This window comes from Oncorhynchus nerka, linkage group LG6 (genome assembly GCF_034236695.1).
Source record: "Oncorhynchus nerka isolate Pitt River linkage group LG6, Oner_Uvic_2.0, whole genome shotgun sequence".
NCBI lineage: Eukaryota > Metazoa > Chordata > Actinopteri > Salmoniformes > Salmonidae > Oncorhynchus > Oncorhynchus nerka.
The window spans coordinates 54,148,432-54,176,395 of NC_088401.1; the positions used below are offsets into that span (position 1 = coordinate 54,148,432).

The 27,964-nt window shown below is 45.5% G+C and overlaps 1 protein-coding gene across 1 annotated transcript; it reads right to left on the bottom strand.

Moving 5' to 3' along the window:
* Window positions 1–14: 14 nt before the first annotated feature.
* LOC115130639 (phosphatidylinositol 3,4,5-trisphosphate 5-phosphatase 2B-like) lies at window positions 15–27,964 on the bottom strand. Its single transcript, XM_029661976.2, has 26 exons — window positions 26,047–27,964; window positions 19,752–19,815; window positions 16,890–17,170; window positions 16,375–16,515; window positions 16,166–16,253; window positions 15,360–15,449; window positions 14,984–15,244; window positions 14,745–14,859; window positions 14,539–14,639; window positions 14,350–14,452; window positions 13,927–14,123; window positions 12,610–12,727; window positions 11,939–12,035; window positions 11,370–11,508; window positions 11,123–11,222; window positions 10,876–10,964; window positions 10,300–10,381; window positions 6,798–6,887; window positions 6,581–6,694; window positions 6,389–6,477; window positions 6,216–6,303; window positions 5,813–5,965; window positions 5,290–5,371; window positions 4,349–5,135; window positions 1,243–1,352; window positions 15–1,156 (listed from the first exon to the last, which is right to left on the bottom strand). Exons 1-26 carry the CDS (start codon window positions 26,178–26,180, stop codon window positions 1,057–1,059), a joined length of 3,813 nt encoding a protein of 1,270 aa, XP_029517836.2. The 5' UTR covers window positions 26,181–27,964; the 3' UTR covers window positions 15–1,056.

Genomic DNA, 27,964 nt, shown 5'->3' on the forward strand with positions numbered 1-27,964 from the left:
ATATATAGAGTTCATTTCATAATGTTGACACAACATTGTTTTATTCACGTGGTGTCCCATTTGGTTGAACAAATTTAACATCACCTGCATGTAACACTTCATTACCTTAATTCAACAACCTTCAGCAAATAAAGTAGTACAACTTCTATGATCCACAGTTAAATGTATATCTAAAACTCAGATGATGACCAAAGTAGCGCCACTGGCAAAGAACCACAGGCGGCAAGCACAAGTTTTACGCCCTCAAACCTCCCACAGTAGCAGTGTCTAAGAACCCACATATGTCAACAGTTAGTTTTATACAATAACGTTTTAAAAAGGCAGTAAAAAAAAAGAAGCTAAGTTCACAGAAGCATTGATTAAGTGACTGTAATGTTCATCTTAAATGGGTGGGTGCCACTTTATTATCTTGTGAGCTCACGAGAGTTATGGGATAAGGGAGAGAATAGAGAAACATGTACAATGTCATAGTAAGAATGTAAATAAACGAGCCCAGGGTTCGCATTTTCCTCCCACCGGATTCCCCTCTTATCACTAACAGCTACACCACAGTGACAAGATAATAATACCATCGGACAGTAAACAGAAAGCGAGGCCTTATCATTAACTTTCCAGGCCATGTTAAAATGTGTACTGGTAAATATGTACAGCTGTACATTTCATCCTCCATGGCCCTTAGTGAGTGATTTTACAAGCTCTGTGCTGTTCTTTATAAAAGGCAGAGCAGTGGAAAGGGCAGGGGAGGAGGTGATGCGTGTGAATGCTCAGTAAACACTCTCGTCTGGTGACTGCTGGGGAGACAGAAAATCAATATTTAGCTATGTGGATCTAAAATTGGATATAAAAAATGTTTGACCATTTTAAGGTGGACACGTGAATGGAAACGGATATGAGATGAGGATTTCATGGGACAGGCACCATGTCTGTGTGTGTGTGCTTACTAGATTTTTTTTTACTGTATATAAAAGGACGTGAGTGGAAGAGATGACGAGTTGTCCATTAGGGCAGGCATCTGTCATTGGGTTCAGTTTGAGAACTCAAACAAAGTGAGTAGGTCTATAGTGAATCCCAGATCCTGGGTAGGTTCTCCAGGATCCTCCGGCGATGCGACGGGTTCGACACTCCGGCTGCACGCAGGTCCTCCTCTGTGATGCCACTGTGGAGAGAGCAAAGGTCATTTAGGTATCCAAACCACCGAGACCAAACAAATCAGGTTCCATCTACCGTTATTCCTCCTCTCACCTGAAGTAGTCCAGGTCGTCCCAGCCGTTGAGGCTGAGTCCCAGAGTGTACTTCTGTAGACCCAGGGTGCTGAGTAGTTCTCGCACTGTCTCTGGAGCTCCATAGAGGACCTGTATCAAACACCAAAACAAATGTCTAGTCAAAAAACGGAATGATAAAGCCTTAGGTCTGGGCCAATTACTAGGCACCTACAATCTAAGATAGGTACAACCCCAAATCCGTAAACACGGGCACCCTCATAGATATCATCCTGACCAACCTGCCCTCCAAATATACCTCTGCTGTCTTCAACCAGGATCTCAGCGATCACTGCCTCATTGCCTGCGTCCGTAATGGGCCCGCGGTCAAACAACCATCCCTCATCACTGTCAAACGCTCCCTAAAACACTTCAGCGAGCAGGCCTATCTAATCGACCTGGCCCGGGTATCCTGGAAGGATATTGATCTTATCCCTTCAGTAGAGGATGCCTGGTTATTCTTTCAAAGTGCTTTCCTCACCATCTTAAATAAGCATGCCCCATTCAAAAAATGTAGAACTAAGAACAGATATAGCCCTTGTTTCACTACAGACTTGACTGACCTTGACCAGCACAAAACATCCTGTGGTGTACTGCATTAGCATCGAATAGCCCCCGCGATATGCAACTTTTCAGGGAAGTTAGGAACCAATATACACAGTCAGTTAGGAAAGCAAAGGCTAGCTTTTTCAAACAGAAATTTGCATCCTGTAGCACAAATTCCCAAAAGTTTTGGGACACTGTAAAGTCCATGGAGAATAAGAGCTCCTCCTCCCAGCTGCCCACTGCACTGAGGCTAGGAAACACTGTCACCACCGATAAATCCACGATAATTGAGAATCTCAATCAGCATTTTTCTACAGCTGGTCATGCTTTCCACCTGGCTACCCCTACCCCGGCCAACAGCTCCACACCCCCCGCAGCAACTTACCCAACCCCCCGCTTCTCCTTCAACCAAATCCAGATAGCTGATGTTCTGAAAGAGCTACAAAATCTGGACCCCTACAAATCAGCTGGGCTAGACAATCTGGACCCTCTCTTTCTAAGATTATCTGCCGCAATTGTTGCAACCCCTATTACTAGCCCGTTCAACCTCTCTTTCGTATCGTCTGAGATCCCTAAAGATTGGAAAGCTGCCACTGTCATCCCCCTCTTCAAAGGGGGAGACACTCTAGACCCAAACTGATATAGACCTCTATCAATGCTGCCCTGCCTTTCTAAAGTCTTCGAAAGCCAAGTTAACAAACAGATCACCGACCATTTTGAAACCCATCATATCTTCTCCGCTATGCAGTCTGGTTTCCGAGCTGGTCATGGGTGCACCTCAGCCACGCTCAAGGGCCTAAACGATATCGTAACCGCCATAGATAAAAGACAGTACTGTGCAACTGTCTTCATCGACCTGGCCAAGGCCTTCGACTCTGTCAATCACTGCATTCATATCGGCAGACTCAACAGCCTTGGTTTCTCAAATGACTGCCTCGCATGGTTCACCAACAACTTCTCGGATAGAGTTCAGTGTGTCAAATCGGAGGGCCTGTTGTCCGAACCTCTGGCAGTCTCTATGGGGGTGCCACAGGGTTCAATTCTCTGGCCGACTCTTTTCTCTGTATACATCAATGATGTCACTCTTGCTGCTGGTGATTCTCTGATCCATCTCTACGCAGACGACACCATTCTGTATACATCTGACCCTTCTTTGGACACTGTGTTAACAAACCTCCAGACGAGCTTCAATGCCATACAACACTCCTTCCGTGGCCTCCAACTGCTCTTAAATGCTAGTAAAACTAAATGTATACTTTTATACCGATCGCTGCCTGCACCAGCTTCCCGCCCAGCATCACTACTCTGGACGGTTCTGACTTAGAATATGTGGACAACTACAAATACCTAGGTGTCTGGTTAGACTGTAAACTCTCCTTCCAGACTCACATTAAGCATCTTCGAATCCAAAATTAAATCCAGAATCGGCTTCCTATTTCGCATCAAAGCCTCCTTCACTCATGCAAACCCTTATAAAACTGACTATCCTACCGATTCTTGACTTCGGCAATGTCATTTACAAAATAGCCTCCAACACTCTACTCACCAATTTATATGTAGTCTATCACAGTGCCATCCGTTTTGTCACCAAAGCCCCATATACTACCCACCACCTGTATGCTCTCGTTGGCTGGCCCTTGCTTCATATTTGTCGCCAAAACCACTGGCTCCAGGTCATCTATTTTTTTTTTTTTTACTTTATTTAACTAGGCAAGTCAGTTAAGAACAAATTCTTATTTTTAGTGATAGCCTAGGAACAGTGGGTTAACTGCTTGTTCAGGGGCAGAATTACAGATTTGTACCTCTTCATCTCGGGGATTTGAACTTGCAACCTTCCAGTTACTAGTCCAGGGCTCTAACCACTAGGCTACCCTGCCGCCCCATCTATAAGTCTTTGCTAGGTAAAGCCCCGCCTTATCTCAACTCATTGGTCACCATAGCAGCACCCACCCATAACACTTGCTCCAGCAGGTATATTTCACTGGTCATCCCCAAAGCCAACTCCTCATTTGGCCTCCTTTCCTTCCAGTTCTCTGCTGCCAATGACTGGAACGAATTGCAAAAATCACTGAAGCTGGAGACATATATCCCTCACTAACTTAAAGCATCAGCTGTCAGAGCAGCTTACCGATCACAGCACCTGTACACAGCCCATCTGTAACTAGCCCACCCAACTACCTCATCACCATATTGTTATTTATTTTTGTCTCTTTTGCACCCCAGTATCTCTACTTGCACATCAGCATCTGCACATCTATCACTCCAGTAATAATTTGCTAAATTGTAATTATTTATTTACTATTTATTTCCTTACCTCCCTAATCTTAGTACATTTGCACACACTGTATATAGATTTTTATTTTTTCTATTGTGTTATTGACTGTACGTTTGTTTATCCCATGCGTAACTCTGTTGTTTTTGTCGCACTGCTTTGCTTTATCTTGGCCAGGTCGCAGTTGTAAATAAGAACTTGTTCTCAACTGGCCTACCTGGTTAAATAAAGGTGAAATAAAAAATAAAATAAACATTTTATATCTACCCACCTCTTTCTCCCAGCAGTATCCTCTTTCTGCAGCTATGGCCAGGTCATTCCTCTGGGCCGGTCTCTGGCATGGGGTAGATGGAGCCTCAAGGTCCAATGGGAAGAAGTCTACCTCGCTGAGTGACTTGGCTATCTGCAGGGCTGTGAGGGAGTGGTCCCCAAGGGGCCCAACTGGCTGCTCCACCACCCACGGTGCTGAGGCCTGGGTGTGGGGTACACAGGTGGACACATATGGGTAGAAGGCTGGGAGTTTGCTGCTCCGTACAGAGATGGCTTGTTCCAGTTGGTGCACCCTAGGCTGTTCTCTCCTGGGGGTCTCTCTGATGATGGCGGAGTGGTTCATGTACATGTTCCTCAGGTTCTTGGCAGGCAGGATGGAGTCCTGGACAACATTGTTTTTGCTTGGTCGTGGTTGTATGGGTTGTTCATGATAGTGAGAAGTGGGGCTTGGGGCAGGGGGGATTGGCGATGGGTCCTTTGCTGGGAAGAGCTGATAGGAGGAGTTAGTCTGGGGTGGATGATGGTCATTGGTGGAAGGATAGTGGGGCAGGATCCCTGGAATCTCGATTTCAGTGAAGTTAGACCTGCGAGGGGACTTCCTGTCACAGCCACGCCCCCCGAAGAGTTTGGGTAACTGCAGCGCGGAGTCGCCGGCCCAGACCACCTGAGGGTCCCTGCGAGGGGGTGGAGACTCCTCTACTCTTCCCAGGACAGACACACCTTCAAATATGAAGTAGGCAGGGTTTGTGTAACTGCTAGGGGCCGGCTTGGGTGGAGGCGGTGACGATCTGAAATGGGTGGACAGATAATAATGAAAGTAGGCTAAATGACAAACTATACTATAAACTCCCATCACTAATTATGTCTCGGAATCATATGCTGACAATGTATGTTGGCTAGTTTTACAATGAGTGGCTTGAAAAACACCAAAAAGATCCTCACCGGCTGATAGGTGCCCGAGTGGACGGAGGAGACAAGCATCCCCTCACCAGACCCTTCTCATCCTTCTCAAAGCAGAACCATTCTGAAAAAGACAAAACAAATGTTTATTGGACACCATCTAACTAATGTCTTCTCCATATGTCCTGTGCTATCTGGGGTAAAGGTTGCCCGTGGCGTGTGGTGGCAGTGTTTATGTGTGTTGTCATGGCAATGCATAATGCCTGACCTATAGGGCAAATGGCACCCACTCACACTGTGTGTCTTTTGAATGTCTCAGGATGCATCTGGTCAGGGTCAGTCAGCGGGGAGCCAAAAGAGGAAGCCAGGGCAGAGACCACAGAGAGAGAAAGCCAAGCCTTGGATCAATCAGGAACCAAATAGAGGAAGCAATGAGAGATACACAGGAGAACCAGAGGGCATATTAACTGTCGCAACAGAAGCCCAGCGGGAAGTGATAGTGTGAGCAGAGGAAAGAGAGGAGAGCAGTGATGAGGTTGGTGGGAGGGCAGCCAGGCGAACCCACCGTAGATCTTCTCCCGTGTTCCTCGCCGGTCCTTGGGCACATGGACCCTGACCCGCCCACGTATGGAGCCCATCTCCTCACCCCGGTGGGTCAGAAACGTCTCAAACTGCTCTGCCGCGCCGATAAGGGAGCGCAGTGCCACACAGCACTCACCTACAGAGTCAACAGTAGGATCAACAATGGAGTGGACACTGATCCCTGGTCAGTTTAGCTTTTTTCTCTCCTAATAGTTAAGATTTGAAGACTGTACACTGGTCTTTGATCTGTGCCTAAAATACACTTTAAAAAATCTAAACATCTCAATGACTACGGTCAAAGGGCATTGATTGACTAAGTGACTGATGAGAGGGGAAATAGTGAATGGTGGTGGTTACGAACAGGGAGGGAAGGAGTAATGACCAACCGTATGACTCAAACCCGTCACATGACTTGACAGACAGCAGGAGGTGCTGATCCTGAAGGTACTCCATGTCTGAGACGATCGGGAGAAGCTATGATATGTAGACACACACAAACAGGTTAGCTATGAGTCTTTGGTATGAGTTTGCTCATCTAGCTCCAGATTGATGTATTTACCTTGGGCAGCTGCTTGGGGGACCAGCCCAGTTTGAGGAAGCCAGGCACGTCACAGCTCTGTGAGTCATTCTCTACGGAACGGCGGATCTCTGCTCAAAACAGATATCGACTTAAATTATTCATCACATAAGTCACAGAGTTTGTTATAGAACTTTAGATGAACTAGGTGAGAAAGGGTTAAGGACAAAGCACCTTCAAGGCAGGATGAGTGAAACTCAATGAAGAACTTGGCTTTGCTGGCTGTCTTCACAATGGCCTCAACACCTTCCAACTCCATCCAGGCCCTCTCCATGCTCGAGTTTGGGTCTGTTTTGTAGTGCAAAGAAATCGAGGCTCACAAGCAAGTATCACAGTGATATTATACGACGTATATTAATCCAAATTCTTATGTCAAAATAACCACAAGCACCTGTTTTGGAAATGAACTGTGACGTCACCCCTACATGGAATGTGGCAAAAACAGGCGAGTGGTCGCTGGTGAAGATGTCATCTGTACAACCTGGAGACAGAGAGATCTCAGTCGTAATGATACAACCGTGTCCATTATCCTTATTCTGTTAACTGTACCATCATACAAGCATTCTTATGTCACTAATGATCACTTCAGCACTCTATGCTTTTCAACCTTTTTGTCAAAACCTGTGGCATAGACTAAACTAATGATCCTCTAATGGCTATGACGGAGTATGCTGCATGGTATGCTGCATGGTATGCTGTATGGTGAGTATTTGCTGAAGGAGGTCAAAAGCAGTGCCCTGGAGTCAGGGCCACAGTGAGGAAGTGACTGTTCGTCTGAGGACCACAGACCAGAGGACGTAGGAGTTGCCAATCATACCTTAAACAGGGACTCTCGCATTTTACAGGAAAACAATCAAAGAAATGGCCACAAAATATCTAATTTAGGAACGCCACGAGAAATAATACTATGATATCCAATTTGCTGTGCCTGAATGCTAAACTACAACGCTGTTAGAGTGCCTTCGGAAAGAATTCAGGCCCCTAGACTTTTTCCACATTTTGTTATGGTTACAGCCTTATTTTAAAATGTATTAAGTTGTGTTTTCCCCTCATCTACACACAACACCCCGTAATTACAAAGCAAAAACAGGATTTTAGAAATGTTTGCTAATTTATTAAAAATAAAAAACGGAAATATCACATTTACCTAAGTATTCAGACCATTTACTCAGTACTTTGTTGAAGCACCTTTGGCAGCGATTACAGCCTCGAGTCTTTTGGGTATGACGCTTTAAGCTTGGCACACCTGTATTTGGGGAGTTTCTCCCATTCTTCTCTGCAGATCCTCTCAAGCTCTGTCAGGTTGGATGGGGAGCGTTGCTGCACAGCTATTTTCAGGTCTCTCCAGAGATGTTCGATTGAGGTCAAATCCAGGCTCTGGCTGGGCCACTCAAGGACATTTAGAGACTTTTCCCGAAGTCACTCCTGCGTTGTCTTGGCTGTGTGCTTAAGGTCGTTGTCCTGTTGGAAGGTGAACCTTCGGCCCATTCTAAGGTCTTCAGCGCTCTGGAGCAGGTTTTAATCAAGGATCTCTGTACTATGCTCTGTTCATCTTTGCCTCAATCCTGACTAGTCTCCCAGTCCCTGCCACGGAATGCTGCAACCACCATGCTTCACTGTAGGGATGGTGCCAGGTTTCTTCTAGACATTATGCTTGGCATTCAGGCCAAAGAGTTCAAACTTGGTTTCATCAGACCAGAGAATCTTGTTTCTCATGCTCTTGAGTCTTTAGGTGCCTTTTGGCAAACTCCAAGCGGGTTGTCATGTGCCTTTTACTGAGGAGTGGCTTCCATCTGGCCACTCTACCATAAAGGCTTGATTGGTGGTGCTGCAGAGATGGTGGTCCTTCTGGAAGGTTCTCCCATCTCCACAGAGGTACTCAAGAGCTCTGTCAGACTGACCAAGTCACCTCCCTGACCAAGGCCCTTCACCCCCAATTGCTCAGTTTGCTCGGGCGGCCAGCTCTAGGAAGAGTCTTGGTGGTTCCAAACTTCTTCCATTTAAGAATGATGGAGGCCACTGTGTTCTTGGGGACCTTCAATGCTGCAGAAATGTTTTGATACCCTTCCCCAGATCTTTGCCTCGACACAATCCTGTCTCTTTGAGCTCTACGGGCAATTCCTTTGGCCTCATGGCTTGGCTTTTGCTCTGACAAGCACTGTCAACTGTGGGACCTTATATAGACAGGTGTGTGCCTTTCCAAATCATGTTCAATCAATTTAATCTATCACAGGTGGACTCCAATCAAGTTGTAGAAACATTTCCCGGATGATCAATGGAAACAGAATGTACCTGAGCTCAATTTCGAATCTCATAGCAAAGGGGTCTGAATACTAAAGGAAATAAGGTATTTCTGTTTTTTTATTATTAATAAATGAGCAAAAATGTCTAAAAACCAGATTTGGCTATTTTATCACGTGGTATTGCTGACTATTTTTATTTCTTTAATCCATTTTAGAGTAAGGCTGTAATGTAACAAAATGTGGAAAAAGTCAAGGGGTCTGAAAACTTTCCAAAGGCACTATGTATGAGGATAATGTTACGAGCCAACAAAAAAGAAACTCAGCAAAAAAAAAGAAATGTCCTCTCACTGTCAACTGTGTTTATTTTTAGCAAACTTAACGTGTGTAAATATTTGTATGAACATAAGATTCAACAACTGACATCAAACTGAGTTCCACAGTCCAGCCTCTCTCAGCTTATTGAGGACAATCTGAGCACTGATGGAGGGATTGTGCGTTCCTGGTGTAACTCGGGCAGTTGTTGTTGCCATCCTGTACCTGTCCCGCATGTGTGATGTTCAGATGTGCCGATCCTGTGCAGGTGTTGTTACACGTGGTCTGCCACTGCGAGGACGATCAGCTGTCCGTCCTGTCTCCCTGTAGCGCTGTCTTAGGCATCTCACAGTACGGACATTGCAATTTTTTGCCCTGGCCACATCTGCAGTCCTCATGCTTCCTTGCAGCATGCCTAAGGCACGTTCACGCAGATGAGCAGGGACCCTGGGCATCTTTCTTTTGGTGTTTTTCCGAGTCCGTAGAAAGGCCTCTTTAGTGTCCTAAGTTTTCATAACTGTGACCTTAATTGCCTACCGTCTGTAAGCTGTTTGTGTCTTAATGTCTTAGTGTATGTTCATGAATTGTTTATGGTTAATTGAACAAGCATGGGAAACAGTGTTTAAACCCTTTACAAGGAAGATCTGTGAATTTTGGGGGATTTTTACTAATTATCTTTAAAGACAGGGTCCTGAAAAAGGGACGTCCCTGGTTTATGTTCTAAACCAGGGATGGGCAACTAGCTGCCCACAGCCCCCCTTTTGTAGGCCTGTGGCCCAATAATAATAATAAAAATTATATTTTTGTTGGAACTCAATAGGGGTCTCAACTTTCTGTTGAGCGTTGGAATAATAGAATCGACAGTGTGCAACTCAGAAATTTGGGTGTGCATCAGCAGTCACTCAATTAGCACGTCAGCATTTTTTTTTTAGGATTGGTAAGTTAGTCTCGCGGCCAGCTATCTAAACTTGTAGTAAGCAGGGTCTAATTACCGACCGAGGTGGGGCCCATTGATCATCAGTTATTACATAAAAAACTGCAAACATTTGCCTGCACCCTGTGACAAAATGTGTTGAATTGCCGGAAATTAGCTTCAAAACTGCTAATGTTTTTCTCCGCCCCATGGCAAATTGTGTTGAATTGCAGGATATTCACCTTCAAATGTAAATATTGTTCATGGCTGTCATGAGTGGGGCTGCTAAAATGTTCTCTCACAAGGGGATGGGGTTGGGGGGGTACGCAGACCCATGAGCCACTGCGGCCCCTCATGATGAGTTCCGTTTTTTTTGTGGCCCCCAGCCCCATCAAAATCCTCCATGTCGTAAAACCTAAACCCACCATAGGAGTTGCAGGTGATATGTGTCTCTGAGTAAGACTTCCACAGAATCCGGTCACACCATGATGGCACGTTGACACGCACCTGTAGACACAGAATAGAAGGATGGCTATATTTATTGTGTGTTTGTGTGTGTTCGATGCGGACACATTGAACATATAATTGATTTATAAAAATTGTGTTATAGAATGTAGGGAACACTGCACTCCAATCATACAAGCCATTTCACTCTGTGAGGTAGTTTTAGTAGTCATGAGGACAGCTGCCGTCAAAGCACCCATCCCGTGACCCCAATAGAGACTGATTGGGTTACACATACAGTAAATCCAGTCGTGAGCTATACTTCTTTGTGTAGAATATTTAGGGGGGCAGGTTACACTAGTTGCAAAAGCGAAGGTTTCCAAAATAGCATTATGCAATTCCCTTATTTGCTGACTGCTTTCACAAGGCTCACAATGATGCTTTGTGTGGATTATTCATCACTTACTGCTTGAATGTCATTCAGACAACACGCTGATTTGGACACAATGTAGCTTTGAGAGGTTGCGTCAGAGTGTGTCACAAGGAGATAGACTCACGCCAGAGGTCTTGTACTTCTGCCACAGGTAACTGTCCCTGGACCCCCTCTCGTACCGATAGGTGGGGGGAAACGCAATCTTCTCTTCCTCTTAACCAGGACAAAGTGAGAGAAAGGGAGAGAGAAGGGGTAGATTCAGAGACAAAAGCAACGAAGGGGAGAAATTATTGACAAGAATAAATAGCACAGGTATTTTCACCCACACAGGAACACACAGTTGGACATGACGTCAGTAGGATGCTACTCACTGAAATTGAGGAAGGCCTTCCTCTTGTGTCGTTCTCGCGTCAGCTGGTCAGCACACATGAGCTCATCAAACTCCCGCTTGGAAACATGTTTGAGAATGTCCTGTAAAGCAATAGCGATCCAGTATGAGAGAGTTCAAGGTACGGCTCTGGATCTATAGAGATTCTTGATTTCGGGTTAAACTACATTTGATCTATTTGCTGGGGAACAACGAAACAGAGAGCGGAGAGCAGACAGGGCTTGTCTGACCTGTACGTCCAGATCTAGTCTGTAGTTGAGGTCTCCACACCAGAAGAGATGTGTGAAGCGCAGGCTGACGTCAAAGGCACTGAGTTGCCGGTCACCCAGGGACAACAGTCTGAGGATGTCCGCACAGTTCTGGTTCCTCCTGACAGGACCACAAGCACAGGGAGTGACAACATCAACTCACACACATAGACATGCTGCGTACATACATTGGAAACGTATACACTCTACAGCCCTGGCATGTCCTTATATAGAACGGACACAGTGGACATCAATCTGATGATAGTTGTGTTGAACATTACCCTAATGTTTTATCTGTCAACTAACACCCACATGATATACCAAAGAGCTGAACATTGGAAATAGGTGTGTATACAGTTGTGTATACCACAGGAGGCTGGTGGCACCTTAATTGGGGAGGACGGACTCGTGGTAATGGCTGGAGCGGAATTAGCGGAATGGTATCAAATACATCAAACACATAGTTTGATGCCATTCGCTCCGTTCCGGGCCATTATTATGAGCCGTCCTCCCCTCAGGAGCCTCCACTGTTGTATACAATATGTACATACCTGACTACTTTCTCACTGCCAGAGGTCAGATGGCAGTTAACAAATCCAAAAGAAGTACTGTTGAAGAGTAAGGAAACCCCAACAGCACCTTTATTTCCTGGAAACAAACAGATTTGACATTTAAAGGTTTTAACCTCATTTAGTTGATAAAACACAACATCTCGTTCCTGTTGATCATGCTCTGATATCATAGATCAGGGGTGTAAAACTCATTCCACGGAGGGCCGAGTGTCTGCAGGTTTTTGTTTTTTTCCCTTCCAATTAAGACCTAGACAACCACATGAGGGGTGTTATTTACTAATTAGCAACGTTAATTCATCAATTAAGTACAAGGGAGGAGCAAAAACCCGTAGGTCCTCCGTGGAATGAGTTTGACAAGTGTCTTTGGCTGTAGGCTATGCCAAAGATACAGGATGTGTCCGTGGAGGCTGCTGGCGAGAGGACGGCTCATAATAATGCCTGGAATAGAGTCAATGGAATGGTATCAAACATGTGGTTTCCTTGACATTCTATTGACTCCATTCCATCCATTACTATGAGCCGTCCTCCCCTCAGCAGTCTCCACTGGTGTGTATGTGTATACTATGCATTCATTTCTGAGACGAGGAGGAGGGTGTGGTGTTATGGGTAGCCGACCCATAGACGACCCAAGTAGGGGCCTGGTATCATACCCAGTGTGTTCCCCAGGCCAGTCTTCACACTGGCTGTGTTTACATGGCTGATGCGACTCTCGTGCTCCGGCTTCACGAACACTGCCAGCCTCATGTTCCACAGTGACTGTACTGCCACCTGCAGGACACATAATCACAGAACACCATAACAGAGCAATCAAGACATCGGCCTACAGTACTGCTGATTGAAAAAATCTAAAGTAATGATAACATATATGTCTTGATTTCTCATGGAAGTATCATAATCATAGACATAAGCAATTGTTTTTAGACATTTTATTGCGAGGCTAACTCCAGTGAGTATCAGGTAAATGAATAAGCAATAAACCTTAAGATTCTCTAGACTTCCAGTTTATACCAACGATTTATATATACACTAGAGGACTAACAAGGAAAGCTGTTTTGAAGCCACCGCGCCCCCATCTTGGCACTCCTCCACTGTTGTAACATTTTTTTGGGGGGGAAGCTATAGAAATGCATAGTTTTTGCCACGTTTATTCCATTACAGACACATTAATGCACACTTTTTCATTATATTATGTGAGCTAAACATACAAATAAAAAGTGTAAAATATATACAATTATTTTCCTTAAAGCATACTTTTTGAAAGTCTGAATGTTACTGTCCCCCACTACAACAACAAAATACTGAAATCGATGTAATTTTGTCCTTAAAACGTTTAATTGAAATACTGTAGAATTCCAATCATTACTATGGAGAACCCTCTCTACTAGGGAGTGCCAATATGGCCCACTGGTGGTTTCAAATCCTCTCATTGGCCAATACATAGCATCCGCAATCCAGGGTTTATAGAAGTCATTGGTTTATACACCCTTTTTTATGACCTCTTTGTGCAAATACAACGAGCATGTAAAGTAACTGTCACAGAGAGATAAACAGCTATCATTGCTTCAGGATGAATGGTAAAAGAAAAAGTACATCAGACAGATATCCTATAAGGTGAGCAAGGACATAATGACTTAATGCAAACACATGACAATCAGAGACACTTGAAAGCTGGGAGAAAGGGCCAATAAGGTATAGGGACAGAAAGAAAGAGACAGATGGAAAGATGGCGAAAGAGCAGCACATACAGTAGAGATGGAGGAAAAGAGGGACATGGCGATGGAGAAAAAGAAGCAGAGAGAGATGGAGAAAGAGGACTGGGGGACAACAGATGGAAATGAGCTGTTTGCTAAATCTGGTGCAACATTTCCTTTCTCCGTGTGTTTTTTAAAACGTATGTTTTTGTTGTACATTGTCTGTGTCCCAAATTTGTTTTGAGTTAAATGGAGGACAATATAAGTGATGCTCACCTGTTTGTACTCTATATGCGTGTAGCTGTGTAGGGTAGCCTTGACGTGCTCGGTCCACTCCTTCTCCCCCTGAGAGTTCTCCTGGGTACCCAGGGCGTAGATGTCGTGAGGCAGCAGAGCTGTGGACTCATCTGGGGTTCGCCCCAGACCACAGCACGTCACCCAGGACTGCAGACTGCGAGGGGGAGGGGAGCCACCTGGACACACAGCCAATAAGATCATTAGTGAGGGTCCTACTCAGTATAGACCACTATCTAGTGCTTCAAATAAAAAAAACAGAGTTTCTAATAAGAAAATTGTGGCTTTCTAGTGTAATAACCCTGTAACAACCGTAGCCATACCAGGAAAAGTACTGATGTCAGACAGTGACAGCGGAAGACATATTACTCTAGGACAGTGAGGTTCTATTGATGTCGTAGTTACCCATATTCCAGCTGCCCACAAACACAGAGATGACATCAGGTTCACTCAGATGGGAGTGTCTGGTCTTCATCAGCTGTAGCAGCTGGCAGAACGCCTCCCGCTTCTGGAGGGAAGAGAGAGTGTTCTCAGTCAATACAATGGAATCCAATGGGTGGCGACATACACAGACGAATGTAGACCTGTATGTACCCTTGCACTCTCAAACATGAGCTCTCGTGGGGTGTTGTGATGACTGTCCACTACCATGCGCAGCTTGGCTGGACTGCTCTGGAACTTGACTAGCTGCAGAACTGGCACGTGCGCACGCACGGGAAAAGAAGGAATCGTTAGGATCATTGAACACTTCTTCATCGAACTCGGTCAAGTAATGTCAGATGTTGATGTTAGTCTCTTACTCCGGTCGTGTGAGACTGTCTCCGCTCCGAATGACCCGGCCTTCCTGTCAAACAGCAGCACTCCTGTGTCCAAGTCCACTGACACGGTCTGTCTGCCGTAACGCACCATCTTAATCTAGACACACACACAAAGATGATACAAGATATACAATACTGTACCACAAAAATGATCAAAATATGACTAAACAGCTGGTATGCCCCCCTAAAAGTATGAAGTGCCCTTTGCCTCTCTCTGTCACCTGAAAGGAGTGGACAGGTATGGGCCTGGCATTGTTCTTAGCTACAGGGACTAGTGCTGGAGCAGGGACTGGGGCTGGAGAAGGGGCTGGAGCATGGGCAGGAGCAGGGGATGGAGCAGGGACTGGTGCTGGAGCAGAGACTGGGACTGGAGCTGGGGCAGGAGCAGGGACTGGAGCTGAGACAGGGGCGGGTTCACGGAGAGGGGCAGGCTGCACAGCCAGGTTGTGATTGGTCACAGCATCTTGAAGAGCTTTCAGCACCTGCACAGTAAGAGCATAGAGAGCTTTAGACTGGAAAGTAAATTAATATCAGACTGGTTTGCATTGGGGGGGGGGGGGGGGGGTAGTGTGTGTGTGTATGTATGTGGGTACAAACCCTCTTCTCCAGGGAGGACAGCAGGCTGACCAGGGAAGAGATTTTACACAGCAGGCTGTCCAACTCCATGTCTGGACCTCTACCCATATTCTAAAAGGGGGGACAGTAATATTAAGTAGCTGTGTGCTATGTGAAATACAGGTATAAATATAGAATTGTACCCCATGAATGGAACATATTTAGAGGTGTTTTATTTTCAACTTTTTTAACAGTGATGCGCTGTGAAAGTTATTTTTCTCAATTAGTGCACTAGAGGGCGCAGCAGATCAGATTTCCATTCATCTTCTGTCTTCTTTGTTTGTGGGTCCATTGTGGACCATAGTAGAGTAGACAGGGTAAGACAGACAGGGTAGGACATCACCGGGTAGGGGCCTTCCAAGTGGCACAATGGTCTAAGGCACTGCATCGCAGTGCTAGCTGTGCCACCAGAGATTCTAGGTTCGAGTCCAAGGCTCTGTCGCAGCTGGCTGTGACAGGGAGACCCATGGGGCGGCTCACAATTGGCCCAGCGTCTTCCAAGTTAGAGGAGGGTTTGTGTCCGCTGACACGGTCGCCAGGTGCACGGTGTTTCCTCCGACACGTTGGTGCGGCTGGCTTCCGGGTTAAGTGGGCGTTGTGTCAAGAAGCAGTGCGGTTTAGCTTGGTTGGGTTGTGTTTCGCCACCTCAGAGTCCGTACTGGAGTTGCAGCAACGAGACAAGACTGTAACTACCAATTGGATGCCACGAAATTGAGGAGAAAACAGGGTAAAAAAAAGGACAGACAGAACGGGTAGGACAGACAGGGTATATCACAGATGGGATGTACCTGTGACTTGGTGGAGGTTAAAGGGCAGGTGGGATGGTCAAACACTTTGGCCAGCGTCTCCAAACTGGACATGGTCAGATCAATCTCACTGTGGATCAGACAATCAGTTTCATTTTCTCCCTGTGATAACTAACAAATCCATCACATCACAAACACTAAATGACATACAGCACTAACTGTAGTAGCAGTAGCAAAATGCTGAAACCCACCTGTTGAGTCCCTGGCATGCTGTGCCCAGGGTTTGGTGTAGATGGAGTAGGCCTTTTGCTCCTCTACGCAGACCCTCTACATCCAGAGGCAGCTCACTGCACAGATACTCACTGAGCAACCCAACCACCTCACCTGCCATGCTGTGAAACCACAGTAAAAAAAAATCTACATTTTATGTGGTTTATCCATAATTTTAACGGAATGGAATAACGGAATGGAATGTTCCATAACGGAATGGAATGTTTGTGTATAAAAAATTAAAAAATCAACACACTCTTGAAAAGAAACAAAGTTTATCGTGAGTGTTTGCAAACGTAAGCCTTGTTGAAAGCAGCACTCAGGCAATCTGACGAGGAAGGGAAAGGGGATACCTAGATGCCACAGGAAAATACTATGGTGCTAAAGTACCCCAAATAGCCCCAGACCAATAGTGCACATTTTTCCCTATTTATGTGTGGAACTGGAAGTATATCTGCATTCTCCAGATGTGTGATTGGTGTTAGGGAGTGTGTACCTGGGTGTGTTGAGCTCCTGCAGCCTGTGGAGGAAGAGGAGATGGGGGGATGGGGTGACTGGAGGTCCTTCTGGGGGAGATGTACTGACTGCGACTGGGGCTGGGCTGGGACTCCACACCAGCCCTGGCTTCTCATCATCACCTGAGCTCTCCTCACCAGGCTCTGTGTCCCTCCCCACAGGGTACAGCAAGGGGATGACCAGACCCTTATGAGGGTGCTGGTACCCCAACACCAGGTCCCCCAGTGTTCGGAAACAGTTCACCTGCACCCCTTGAGATGTCTGTGGAGAAACACACATACAGCATAGACAGAATTATAATATAAATAGACATTCACAGACATAGCGATTTGCTCAAACACGTAAGAATGAACATATATGGGCTGTGGTTATACATACATGGGCTGTGGTTATACATACATGGGCTGTGGTTATACATACATGGGCTGTGGTTATACATACATGGGCTGTGGTTATACATACATGGGCTGTGGTTATACATACATGGGCTGTGGTGATACATACATGGGCTGTGGTTATACATACATGGGCTGTGGTTATACATACATGGGCTGTGGTTATACATACATGGGCTGTGGTTATACATACATGGGCTGTGGTTATACATACATGGGCTGTGGTTATACATACATGGGCTGTGGTGATACATACATGGGCTGTGGTTATACATACATGGGCTGTGGTTATACATACGTGGGCTGTGGTTATACATACATGGGCTGTGGTTATACATACATGGGCTGTGGTTATACATACATGGGCTGTGGTGATACATACATGGGCTGTGGTTATACATACATGGGCTGTGGTTATACATACATGGGCTGTGGTGATACATACATGGGCTGTGGTTATACATACATGGGCTGTGGTTACCCAGAAAGGTCAAAAATACCATAAACACATGATACAGAACCTACACAACACAAGTGATCTTCATGAGAGTTTCCTTTATGTACAGGATAGATGAACAAATTCCCTGAACTGATGAATGAGCTGCAAACCGTCCATCAAGATAATGTTTATAAACTTTTTCTCTAAAGTTCCTAAAGCTTGGAAGACCGTACAAATGTCTCAAATCCATATGAACCTGTTCAGGATACGCATGTGTTGTCCGAACAGTGTCCACCAAAACAAAATGGACCTGGATATACTCAGGGGGATCCCTTGGAGTAGAGGTGCGGTCTCTTGGGCCCTGGAGGTGCCAAACAGAAGCCACAACCACTCACCTCTGTTTGCATAGCCAGAACAAGAACAACATCAAACACTCATTGCCAAGCAGGCTGCAGAAACCACTGCTAATCAGCCACAGGACAGGAGATAATATCACAAACCTACCCCCCAAATTCTGGTCACTGGCAAGGTTGGCTGCCATGAGTCACAGTGTTCCAGCAGTTTACTAGCCGACCTCTGTGTTCTGAGCCAGTCTACCGTACACACGCACAAACGCTGCCCGCTATAAACAACACTCCAACAGCCAGCTGTCTCAGATACGTACAGTAAACATGGAGGGGAAACAGATATTCAACAGCCATCGACAAACGCATTAAGTGCCAGTCACACACACACACACACACACACACACACACACACACACACACACACACACACACACACACACACACACCGCGGGCATAGACATATTAGATGCCACGGACACACTCTCAGACACAGGACCCAAAGGGCGCACACAGCAACACTGCAAACTAAAAGCCCCTTTCCTGTACGTCTTATTTTAGAAACGTTTGTTTTCATTGTGTGGTTTGAAAAACCATTTTTGGCAGACATTACCTGCCCCAGTTGCCAGGGACTCCTCTAATGGTTTATGCATTTTTTCGAGGAACTCTTGAGAAGTAATTACAAAGAAAATACAGACTAAACGACTCAGGGAGACAAAAACGGCCTGTCTTTTAGCTCAAAATATCCCTTCTATAAAATAGCCCCCTCAGAAAAACAAGAAAGCAACCACGCAATCCCTATGTGGTAATGTTTTTTAATAGCAAAGCCAGTGAGACAATCTGCTTATTGGGGACTTTACTGACTTCCGTGGAAAACAAGTGAGGCAGTGATACAGTACATGGAGCACAGCCCTCATCTGAAAAGAACATTTACATGGTGTTTTCAAATCAAAGACTCATTAAATGACTGTCTCTATGAGACAATTGTTATTGAGCTGGTTTTGCACCAGATATGGTAAAGGAATGCACAGGCTGGTTTGCGGGCTGCCTCAAATGTTTTTTGTTACTGTGTTTTTTCCCTCATTCCTGATAATTAGGACCAGGAGCTGTGGCTCTTGAAAGGAGTCGTCCCCTATAGTCACTATCTAAAACACCCATACAACCGCCACACACAAACTAATCCGAACCATCCCTATCCCCCACCCAACTAACCCTCAACACACACATCCTTGTCCACGGCACATTCACACACAAAGCACAAACAGACCCATCCTCCTTAGAGCACTGGTCAATGAGTGGGTAGGTCAGGAATCTGTGAGACACACACACAAATTTCTCCTCTGTGCAATTGTCATTCTCCAAGCATGCAGCCGCATGGCAGAGATGCCATTCAAACAAAAAAGGCCTAAGGCGGAATGAGCCTAGTATATGAACACAAGACACTTCCTGTTTCCCTTACAACATACAACAACACAACTCTTTTGTAACGATAACAACTACAGTATTGAACAGTCCATTCTTTCTCGAAAGTGGTTGCTACAAGAGGATAATATCATGATTGCACATGTAGGATATGCTACAGTATTAGCCTAGTTACTGTCAGGATTAGGTCATGTGTGTATGTGAGGGGGGGTTGGAAAGTTAAACTGATGATGGTCACTCACCTGTACAGCCAACAGGCCGTCTGCATCAGGAAGAATACGATAAGTGTGAACGTGCCGTTGGTACCTGAAAAGGGGGAAATAACATTGACAAATGTACTGTATACCCCAAGACAGCACTACACATAACTATACCACTGTCATGGGCAGAAATAAACATTCAAAGGCTAAACACGCTTTAAAGTAACAATGAAATAAGGATGAGCAGATGTGCTGCCCTTGTTAAAGATAAACAAGATGCTAATTTGTTGATGGTGTGACTCAGTTAGATGGTTATTTCAGCAACTTCTTGGTCCACTGTACAGCATGGGATTACATGACTACTACCGGGCAATTCCATGGAAACGGAACTGCGCTGAGACTCAGATTTTTCCCTTAAAATGTATGCCAAACAAAAACCATTGATTTCAAAGTTAAACAAACCATACAACTCCATGCACAATGACTGCTTTTAACAATTTACACAGAACAGTTTACAGAAACATTTACTGGAAGAACTGTGCATATGCAAAGTTTAGTGAAATGATTTCGGTAAAATCTCCCTCTCCCTATTTTTTTTAACCCCTTTTTTCTCCCCAATTTCGTGGTATCCAATTGTTGTAGTAGCTACTATCTTGTCTCATCGCTACAACTCCCGTACGGGCTCGGGAGAGACGAAGGTTGAAAGTCATGCGTCCTCTGATACACAACCCAACCAAGCCGCACTGCTTCTTAACACAGCTTCTTAACACAGCGTGCATCCAACCCAGAAGCCAGCCGCACCAATGTGTCAGAGGGTACACCGTGCACCTGGCAACGTTGGTTAGCGCGCACTGCGCCCGGCCCACCACAGGAGTCGCTGGTGCGCGATGAGACAAGGACATCCCTACCGACCAAGCCCTCCCTAAACCGGACGAAGCTAGGCCAATTGTGCGTCGCCCCACGGACCTCCCGGTCGCGGCCAGTTACGACAGAGCCTGGGCGCGAACCCAGGGACTCTGATGGCACAGCTGGCGCTGCAGTACAGCGCCCTTAACCACTGCGCCACCCGGGAGGCCCCTGGACCAAATCTTAACCAATCAGACATGTTTGTTTCAGTCAAATCATGGCCCGTCCGGAACAGACCAAAAATCAACATCTGTGGACATTGAAATTAAAGCCGGTCCAGGCCGTACCAAAAAATGGCATATGTGGACATTGAAATCAAGGCCAGGGTGGACTGACCAGTTTTCAACAATTCTTCAACATCCATGAAAGAAAGAGAGGGGGCTCATGGGTAGGTGTTGGTAGGTAGGGGCACAGAAAGGAGTCAACCTGTGCCTAGTACATGCCCCTTTGCCCTTCCACTCACCATGTGCCGTTTTGGGGGGTGGTATAGATATTTGTTTGTATTAAGTTTTGTTATTGTTGTTCTAAACCCATTGCCCGCATGTTCGTCATGACGTCTTCAAGTTTGCTACCTAAGGGATAGATCGAAATTTACTGTATTACAATAATTGTAGCGACCCTTTGTTTATAAACATGTATATCTACTTGGCTTTTGTGGCACAAAAATAACCTCAGCAAAAAAATAAATGTCCTCCCACTGTCAATTGTGTTTATTTGTGTAAATATTTGTATGAACATAACAAGATTCAACAACTGAGACATAAACTGAACAAGTTCCACAGACATGTGACAAACAGAAATTGAATAATGTGTCCCTGAACAAAGAGGGGGTCAAAATCAAAAGTAACAGTCAATATCTGTTGTGGCCACTAGCTGCATTAAGTACTGCAGTGCATCTCCTCATGGACTGCACCAGATTTGCCAGTTCTTGCTGTGAGATGTTACCCCACTCTTTCACCAAGGCACCTGCAAGTTCCCGGACATTTCTGGGGGGAATGGCCCTAGCCCTCACCCTCCGATCCAACAGGTCCCAGACGTGCTCAATGGGATTGAGATCCGGGCTCTTCGCTGGTCATGGCAGAACACTGACATTCCTGTCTGGCAGGAAATCACGCACAGAATGAGCAGTATGGCTGGTGGCATTGTCATGCTGGAGGGTCATGTCAGGATGAGCCTGCAAGAAGGGTACCACATGAGGGAGGAGGATATCTTCCCTGTAAACGCACAGCATTGAGATTGCCTGTAATGACAACAAGCTCAGTCTGATGATGCTGTGATACACCGCCCCAGACCATGATGGACCCTCCACCTTCAAATCGATCCCGCTCCAGAGTGCAGGCCTCGGTGTAACGCTCATTCCTTCAACGATAAACGTAAATCCGACCATCACCTTTGGTGAGACAAAACCACGACTCGTCAGTGAAGAGCACTTCTTGCCAGTCGTGTCTGGTCCAGGGACGGTGGGTTTGTGCCCATAGGCGTATCTGCAGTCCTCATGCCTCTCCATATCTGCAGTCCTCATGCCTCCGTGCAGCATGCCTAAGGCACGTTCACGCAGATGAGCAGGGACCCTGAGAATCTTTCTTTTGGTGTTTTTACAGAGTCCGTAGAAAGGCCTCTTTAGTGTCCTAAGTTTTCATAACTGTGACCATAATTGCCTACCGTCTGTAAGCTGTTAGTGTCTTAACGACCGTTCCACAGGTGCATGTTTATGAATTGTTTATGGTTCATTGAACAAGCATGGGAAACAGTGTTTAAACCTTTTATAATAAAGATCTGTGAAATTATTTGGAATTATTATAAATTATCTTTGAAAGACAGGGTCCTGAAAAAGGAACGTTTCTGTTTTTGCTTTGTTTACTTAGACAAAATACATATACACAATTTATTTTTTATTTTTTTGGGGGTTTTAGGCTGGGTTTCTGTACAGCACTTTGAGATATCAGCTGATGTACGAAGGGCTATATAAATAAATTTGATTTGATTTGATTTGATTTTCCTTCATTTTTATTGAGTTGGCAGCCTGATGAAAGCCAGTCAATTTTTAAATCACCCAGATAATATACCTCTGTTGATATCACATACGTTATCGACCATTTCACACGTTAGCCAGATACTGACTAGCACTTGGTGGTCCAAAGCTGCTTCCCACCAGAATGGGCTTTAGGTGAGGCAGATGAACCTGTAGCCATCTTACTTCAACAGTATTTAACATTGTCACACTGGTATAACTGTTCAGGAGACAGGCGCAGGAATGCGTAATAGTAATTTTAAAAAATTAGACCCAAATTTCTACCAAACAAAGATGTATACAAAACACAGGGTTGAGACCCAAACAAAAGAGCGAGGAGTACCTCAAATAAATACACAAGCGCACAATGGTACCATACGGGATGAGACCCGTAATAATCTGCGCCATATGTGCGGCACGAAAGCCAAAACAACACAGCACAGGTACTCACACGACCAACGGACATTGTAACAATAATCGATCGAATAATGGTGATCAAAGGGTGCACTTATACAATTACTAATCAATGGGAATAGGGACCAGGTGTGCGTAATGACAGTTCCGGAGGGATCCGTGACAAACATGAGATCCTCTCTAAGCCTTACAGAAATTTGTATCTGAATAGAAAACGGCCACACCTCCACCTTTGGCATTTGGGTCTTTTCTGTAGATTTTATAACCATGTATTGCTACCACTGTATCATCAAATGTATTATCTAAGTGAGTTTCAGAGATCAGAATCGTCAGAATATTCAGAATATGAATGTCATCTGTTACTAGCAAATTATTGATTTCATGAACCTTGTTTCTTAAGCTACATATGTTAACGTGGGCTATTTTTTGCACTTTTCTGGGATGCTTAATTGTTTTTATTGCTTTACTGGGAGGTTTAGATTTTGTGTCACTGGACTACACACAATACCCCATAATGTCAAAGTGGAAGTATGATTTTCGAAATTTTTACAAATTAATAAAAAATGAAAAGGTGAAATGTCTTGAGTAAATACAGTATGTATTCAACCCCTTTGTTATGGCAAGCCTAAATAAGTTCTGAAGTAAAAATGTCCTTAACAACTCACATAATAAGTTGCATGGACTCACTCTGTGTGATATAATAGTGTTAAAACAGGAATTTTCTTGAATGACCACCTCATCTCTGTACCCCACATATACAATTATCTTTAAGGTCCCTTAGTTGAGCAGTGAATTTCAAACACAGATTCAACAACGAAGACCAGGGAGGTTTTCCAATGCCTCGCAAAGAAAGGCACCTATTGATCAGCAAGCCCACCCCCTTTTCCCGATGTCAATCATGTCTTTAGGAGGCACTGTAACCAGCTTGCTCACAAATTGTGATGAGTTAGTATGTTGTTGCAGAAATAAATAGACCTGGGGGAGGGGTTGTCCAGACACATTAGCTTTGACCATCAGATGACAGAAAGTGAAAGAAAACAGTTATCAACATGACAGTGGAAGGGAGGAAGAAATTCTGTTGCAGATTTTTCAGAAATTCTGTTGCCAATTCATTAACATAATTGATATTGGTAAAAACTCTAAAACTAATTGATATGTCTACCTTTACTGGTTACTTCTGTGAACTTTCATTATTCTCCCTCTACATAAAAATATATTTAAAATATGTGGGTTTTTGGTAACAGAATTTCAAGGCACAAGGCAATGTTTCTTCAACTTACAGAAAGCAGAAAATGTTTTCCTAACCTAAATACAAGTGTTGATATTAGTTGGCAGGGGTTTTTACTTCAGCATTATTGTGTTTAGATGTATTTTCTAATACCTTTTAAGACTTATTCCGATAGATGTTTTCTCAGACTCCTTTTCCATCTGTTTGACAAGGAATTAAAGCCTATGCTTATTCCATATTCTAAGGATGGAAAAGTCTTGTAAAATGTATATATGCCTTAATTAAAAAAAATATAAACTCTTAATTAGTTTTCTTTTGCCACCCATTTTGACATGATCCCATTAATGTCACATGTTGGTGCTCATAAAGAACCTACCCACACATCTCAGGTTTTTACACACCACTATTTACACAACCTACACAAACTAGCCAGAGGGGTGTGACTCATCTGGACCACATGTGGGCTTCATGTTCGATAATAATCACTTGGTAGCAAAACCATACCACTAGTCTGTGTCAAGTATCCATTAGATGGCTAACTTTTATCTCTACTTTATCTCTTAACACAGTACAGTAAATGCCTGTAACCCCCCCCCCCCCCCCCCCCTTGTTGAAAAGACACCAGTTGAAAGCCCCCTGCTGGAAGCATGGCCTTGTGATGCCTGGTAGAGAATCACAGGTATCATTAATCTAGAATTAATTCATATTTCCCTGTAATGACAGCAGACCTGTATTGATGTGGAGATTAGATTAGTGTACACTAGGCCTACATACAACATAGAGAGGAGGAAGAGGTACAGAGACAGAGGGACAGAAAAAACACGGAATAGAAAACAACAGCAAAAGAGAGGGAAAAGAGAATGAGGAAAGAGAGAATGAGACAGCTAAGAGGGAGAGAGAATGAGACAGCTAAGAGGGAGGGAGAATGAGACAGCTAAGAGGGAGAGAGAATGAGACAGCTAAGAGGGAGAGAGAATGAGACAGCTAAGAGGGAGAGAGAATGAGACAGCTAAGAGGGAGAGAGAATGAGACAGCTAAGAGGGAGAGAGAATGAGACAGCTAAGAGGGAGAGAGAATGAGACAGCTAAGAGGGAGAGAGAATGAGACAGCTAAGAGGGAGAGAGAATGAGACAGCTAAGAGGGAGGGAGAATGAGACAGCTAAGAGGGAGAGAGAATGAGACAGCTAAGAGGGAGAGAGAATGAGACAGCTAAGAGGGAGGGAGGGGGGGGGGCAGCATGAGCAGCAGTGGGGCTCAGCTTTCAGGAATGTGTCTGGCTCGGGCCGCTGTGCACAGAGAGCCGTGTGGTCACTGTAGCTCCCGCCCTCTTCCAGGGGCCCCAGGGAAGACTGAATGGAGGGAGGAGGAGAGGAGAGTGGGGGACCGGGAGCCCTAAGCCAGGGTTACACGGACACTGGCCAGGCTTGGTTGGGCTGTATCGGGACTGGGCAACCTGAGTGTTCAGGAGCTATACACTTCCAGCAGCCCTGTGAGCCACAGCCTTCTCCCTGCCCGCTGTCCCAGGTCAGAGTGACAATGATAAAGATGACAGAGAGACAGGCTGCTGAATCTATTTACAATGCAGAAATTGAGACACGCTATAGCACTTGTGAATGTGAGGTTAGTTCCCTTTACCACTGACTGTGAGCATCACTGAGTTGATATTGACCATACACACTCAGAGATGGAAAGGAACTTTATGCGTGCGTGCGTGCGTGTGTGTGTGTGTGTGTGTATGTGTGTGTGTGTGTGTGTGTGTGTGGTGGAAGGCTACTCACAGCAGACAGAGGGCGTAGGCTCCAGGCACAGACTCACTGTCCCTGACCAGGAAGCTGCCGTCCCTCCCAGCCCGGGCCAGCAAGTCCTCCGCATGCACGCGGCTGATGTCGCGGTGGTACCACGCCACCGCCATGACAACCGAAGCTGTTGTTGTCCACCTGTCAGTCAGTGGAGTGTGTGTCCGTCCAACGGGGTAATCCACAACAAGGTGTACGGTCAGAGATGACACACACACACTCTGTCCCACACCTGTGTCATGGCACCACGAGACCCTCCAGCTCTCGTTGTTCAGTCCTTTTGAGTGTTCACGGCTTCTCCAGCATCCTCGTCCTCATTAGTAAGGTCGACACAGGACAACAACAATAGTCCTCCTCATTTAAGACAGGCACGCCTTCCAGGGTCCTACTGGGTTACACATCCTGTTGCATTTGAGGATTGTTGTCGTTGTAGAGTCAGTCAATATCCCTCCTACAGATTTCTCTGTGTCCAGATTCCAGAACTACAGTTGCTGAACTCTGGCCCACCTTGCTGTTAGTTCCCCCACAGAGAACAACTGTCTCAGTGTCTGTGTGCAGGTTGCTGCCAGCCGGATGTTCCTCTCAGGTAGACAGACAGCTGGATGTTCCTCTCAGGCAGACAGACAGAGATAGAGAGAAAGAGAGAGAAAGAGAGGGAGGAGCAATGATGCATATAGCCAACCACCCCTGGGGGTAGTGCCTGCAGCCTCACCCCAAAGACCTACAATGCTGCTGTCCCTTCAATAAAAGCCCTGCATGCAAACAACACAGGAAAGAAGAACCAAGAGAAGTCAGTCAGCCATACAAACAAACCCTGCTGCACAGCCTGCTGTGGTGGATAGATATCAGACAATTCAAATGATTTTCCAGTTGTTTTGCCATATAAGGGAAAGGGCAAACACCCTGCAGAAAGTTCAGCTGATGGTTGCAGTTCTCTCCAGATTCCACAGTCTCTCTCTTCCTCTCTGTTGTCAGACGTAGATTACAGAGAGTGGGTCCAGAGTGTTGGTGGGGTGTGTCAAGGGTCCCTGGCCGGTCCCGTGCAGAGAGTGTGTTGGGAGCGTCCCGTCCCCCTGGCGTGGTGTGTTCCGTATCTCCCTAGAGTGTCGTCAGAAGAGGAGGTGAAGGGGGGCTAGAGGATGAGAGGACTAGCCCTGTTAAAGCACAACACAACGCGGGGCAGCACAGACAGAGGAAGTGACTCCCCGCTCCAGATGTGAGTAAGAAGGAAAAGCAAGGGCAGAGAAAAAAACTAACGCAGCAGCAGAAAGAATTCCTGCGAGGGGCTTCACTTCATCACTGGTGTGTGAAACCAACGCTGCCAGCAGACTCTTCCTTTCTCTGGCCCACCCCACGCTCCATCCTCCTCCCCTCCTTCTCCTCCTCCTTTTCCCTGAAATCCCAAACACAAAACACAGCCGTGCCGTGCACACTCAGGTGGGAGGCTTGGCACAGCCTCTGTCTGTCTCACTCCTGCGTTCTTGTCCTCTTTTCCAGCCTTTTTTCCACTGTGCTGGCTAGCTTATTCCCCTCTCTCTTTCTCCGTTCCCCACCCTTTTCTTTTGTTACTCTCCCTAACATCCATTTCTCTCTCTCTCCTTGCTCTCCTTGCCTTCTCTCCCTCCTTTCTCTCCCTGCTTTCTCTCCCTGCTTTCTCTCCCTGCTTTCTCTCCCTCCTTTCTCTCTCTCCTTTCTCTCCCTTTTTTCTCCACCTTCCTTTCTCTCCCTCCTTTCTCTCCCTGCTTTCTCTCCCTGCTTTCTCTCCCTGCTTTCTCTCTCTCCTTTCTCTCCCTTTTTTCTCCACCTTCCTTTCTCTCCCTCCTTTCTCTCCCTCCTTTCTCTCTCTTCTTTCTATCCCTCCTTTCTCTCTCCTTTCTCTCCCTCCTTTCTATCCCTCCTT

Bases quoted from the DNA above. Each gene is read 5' to 3' on its own strand.
- LOC115130639 (XM_029661976.2), bottom strand. From the start codon at position 26,180: ATGGCGGTGGCGTGGTACCACCGCGACATCAGCCGCGTGCATGCGGAG. The intron at 16,254-16,374 runs GTGGGTTTCAGC...TCTGATCCACAG, and splicing joins GCATGCCAGGGACTCAACAG to TGAGATTGATCTGACCATGT. The intron at 14,640-14,744 runs GTAAGAGACTAA...CGCACGTGCCAG, and splicing joins GACAGTCTCACACGACCGGA to TTCTGCAGCTAGTCAAGTTC.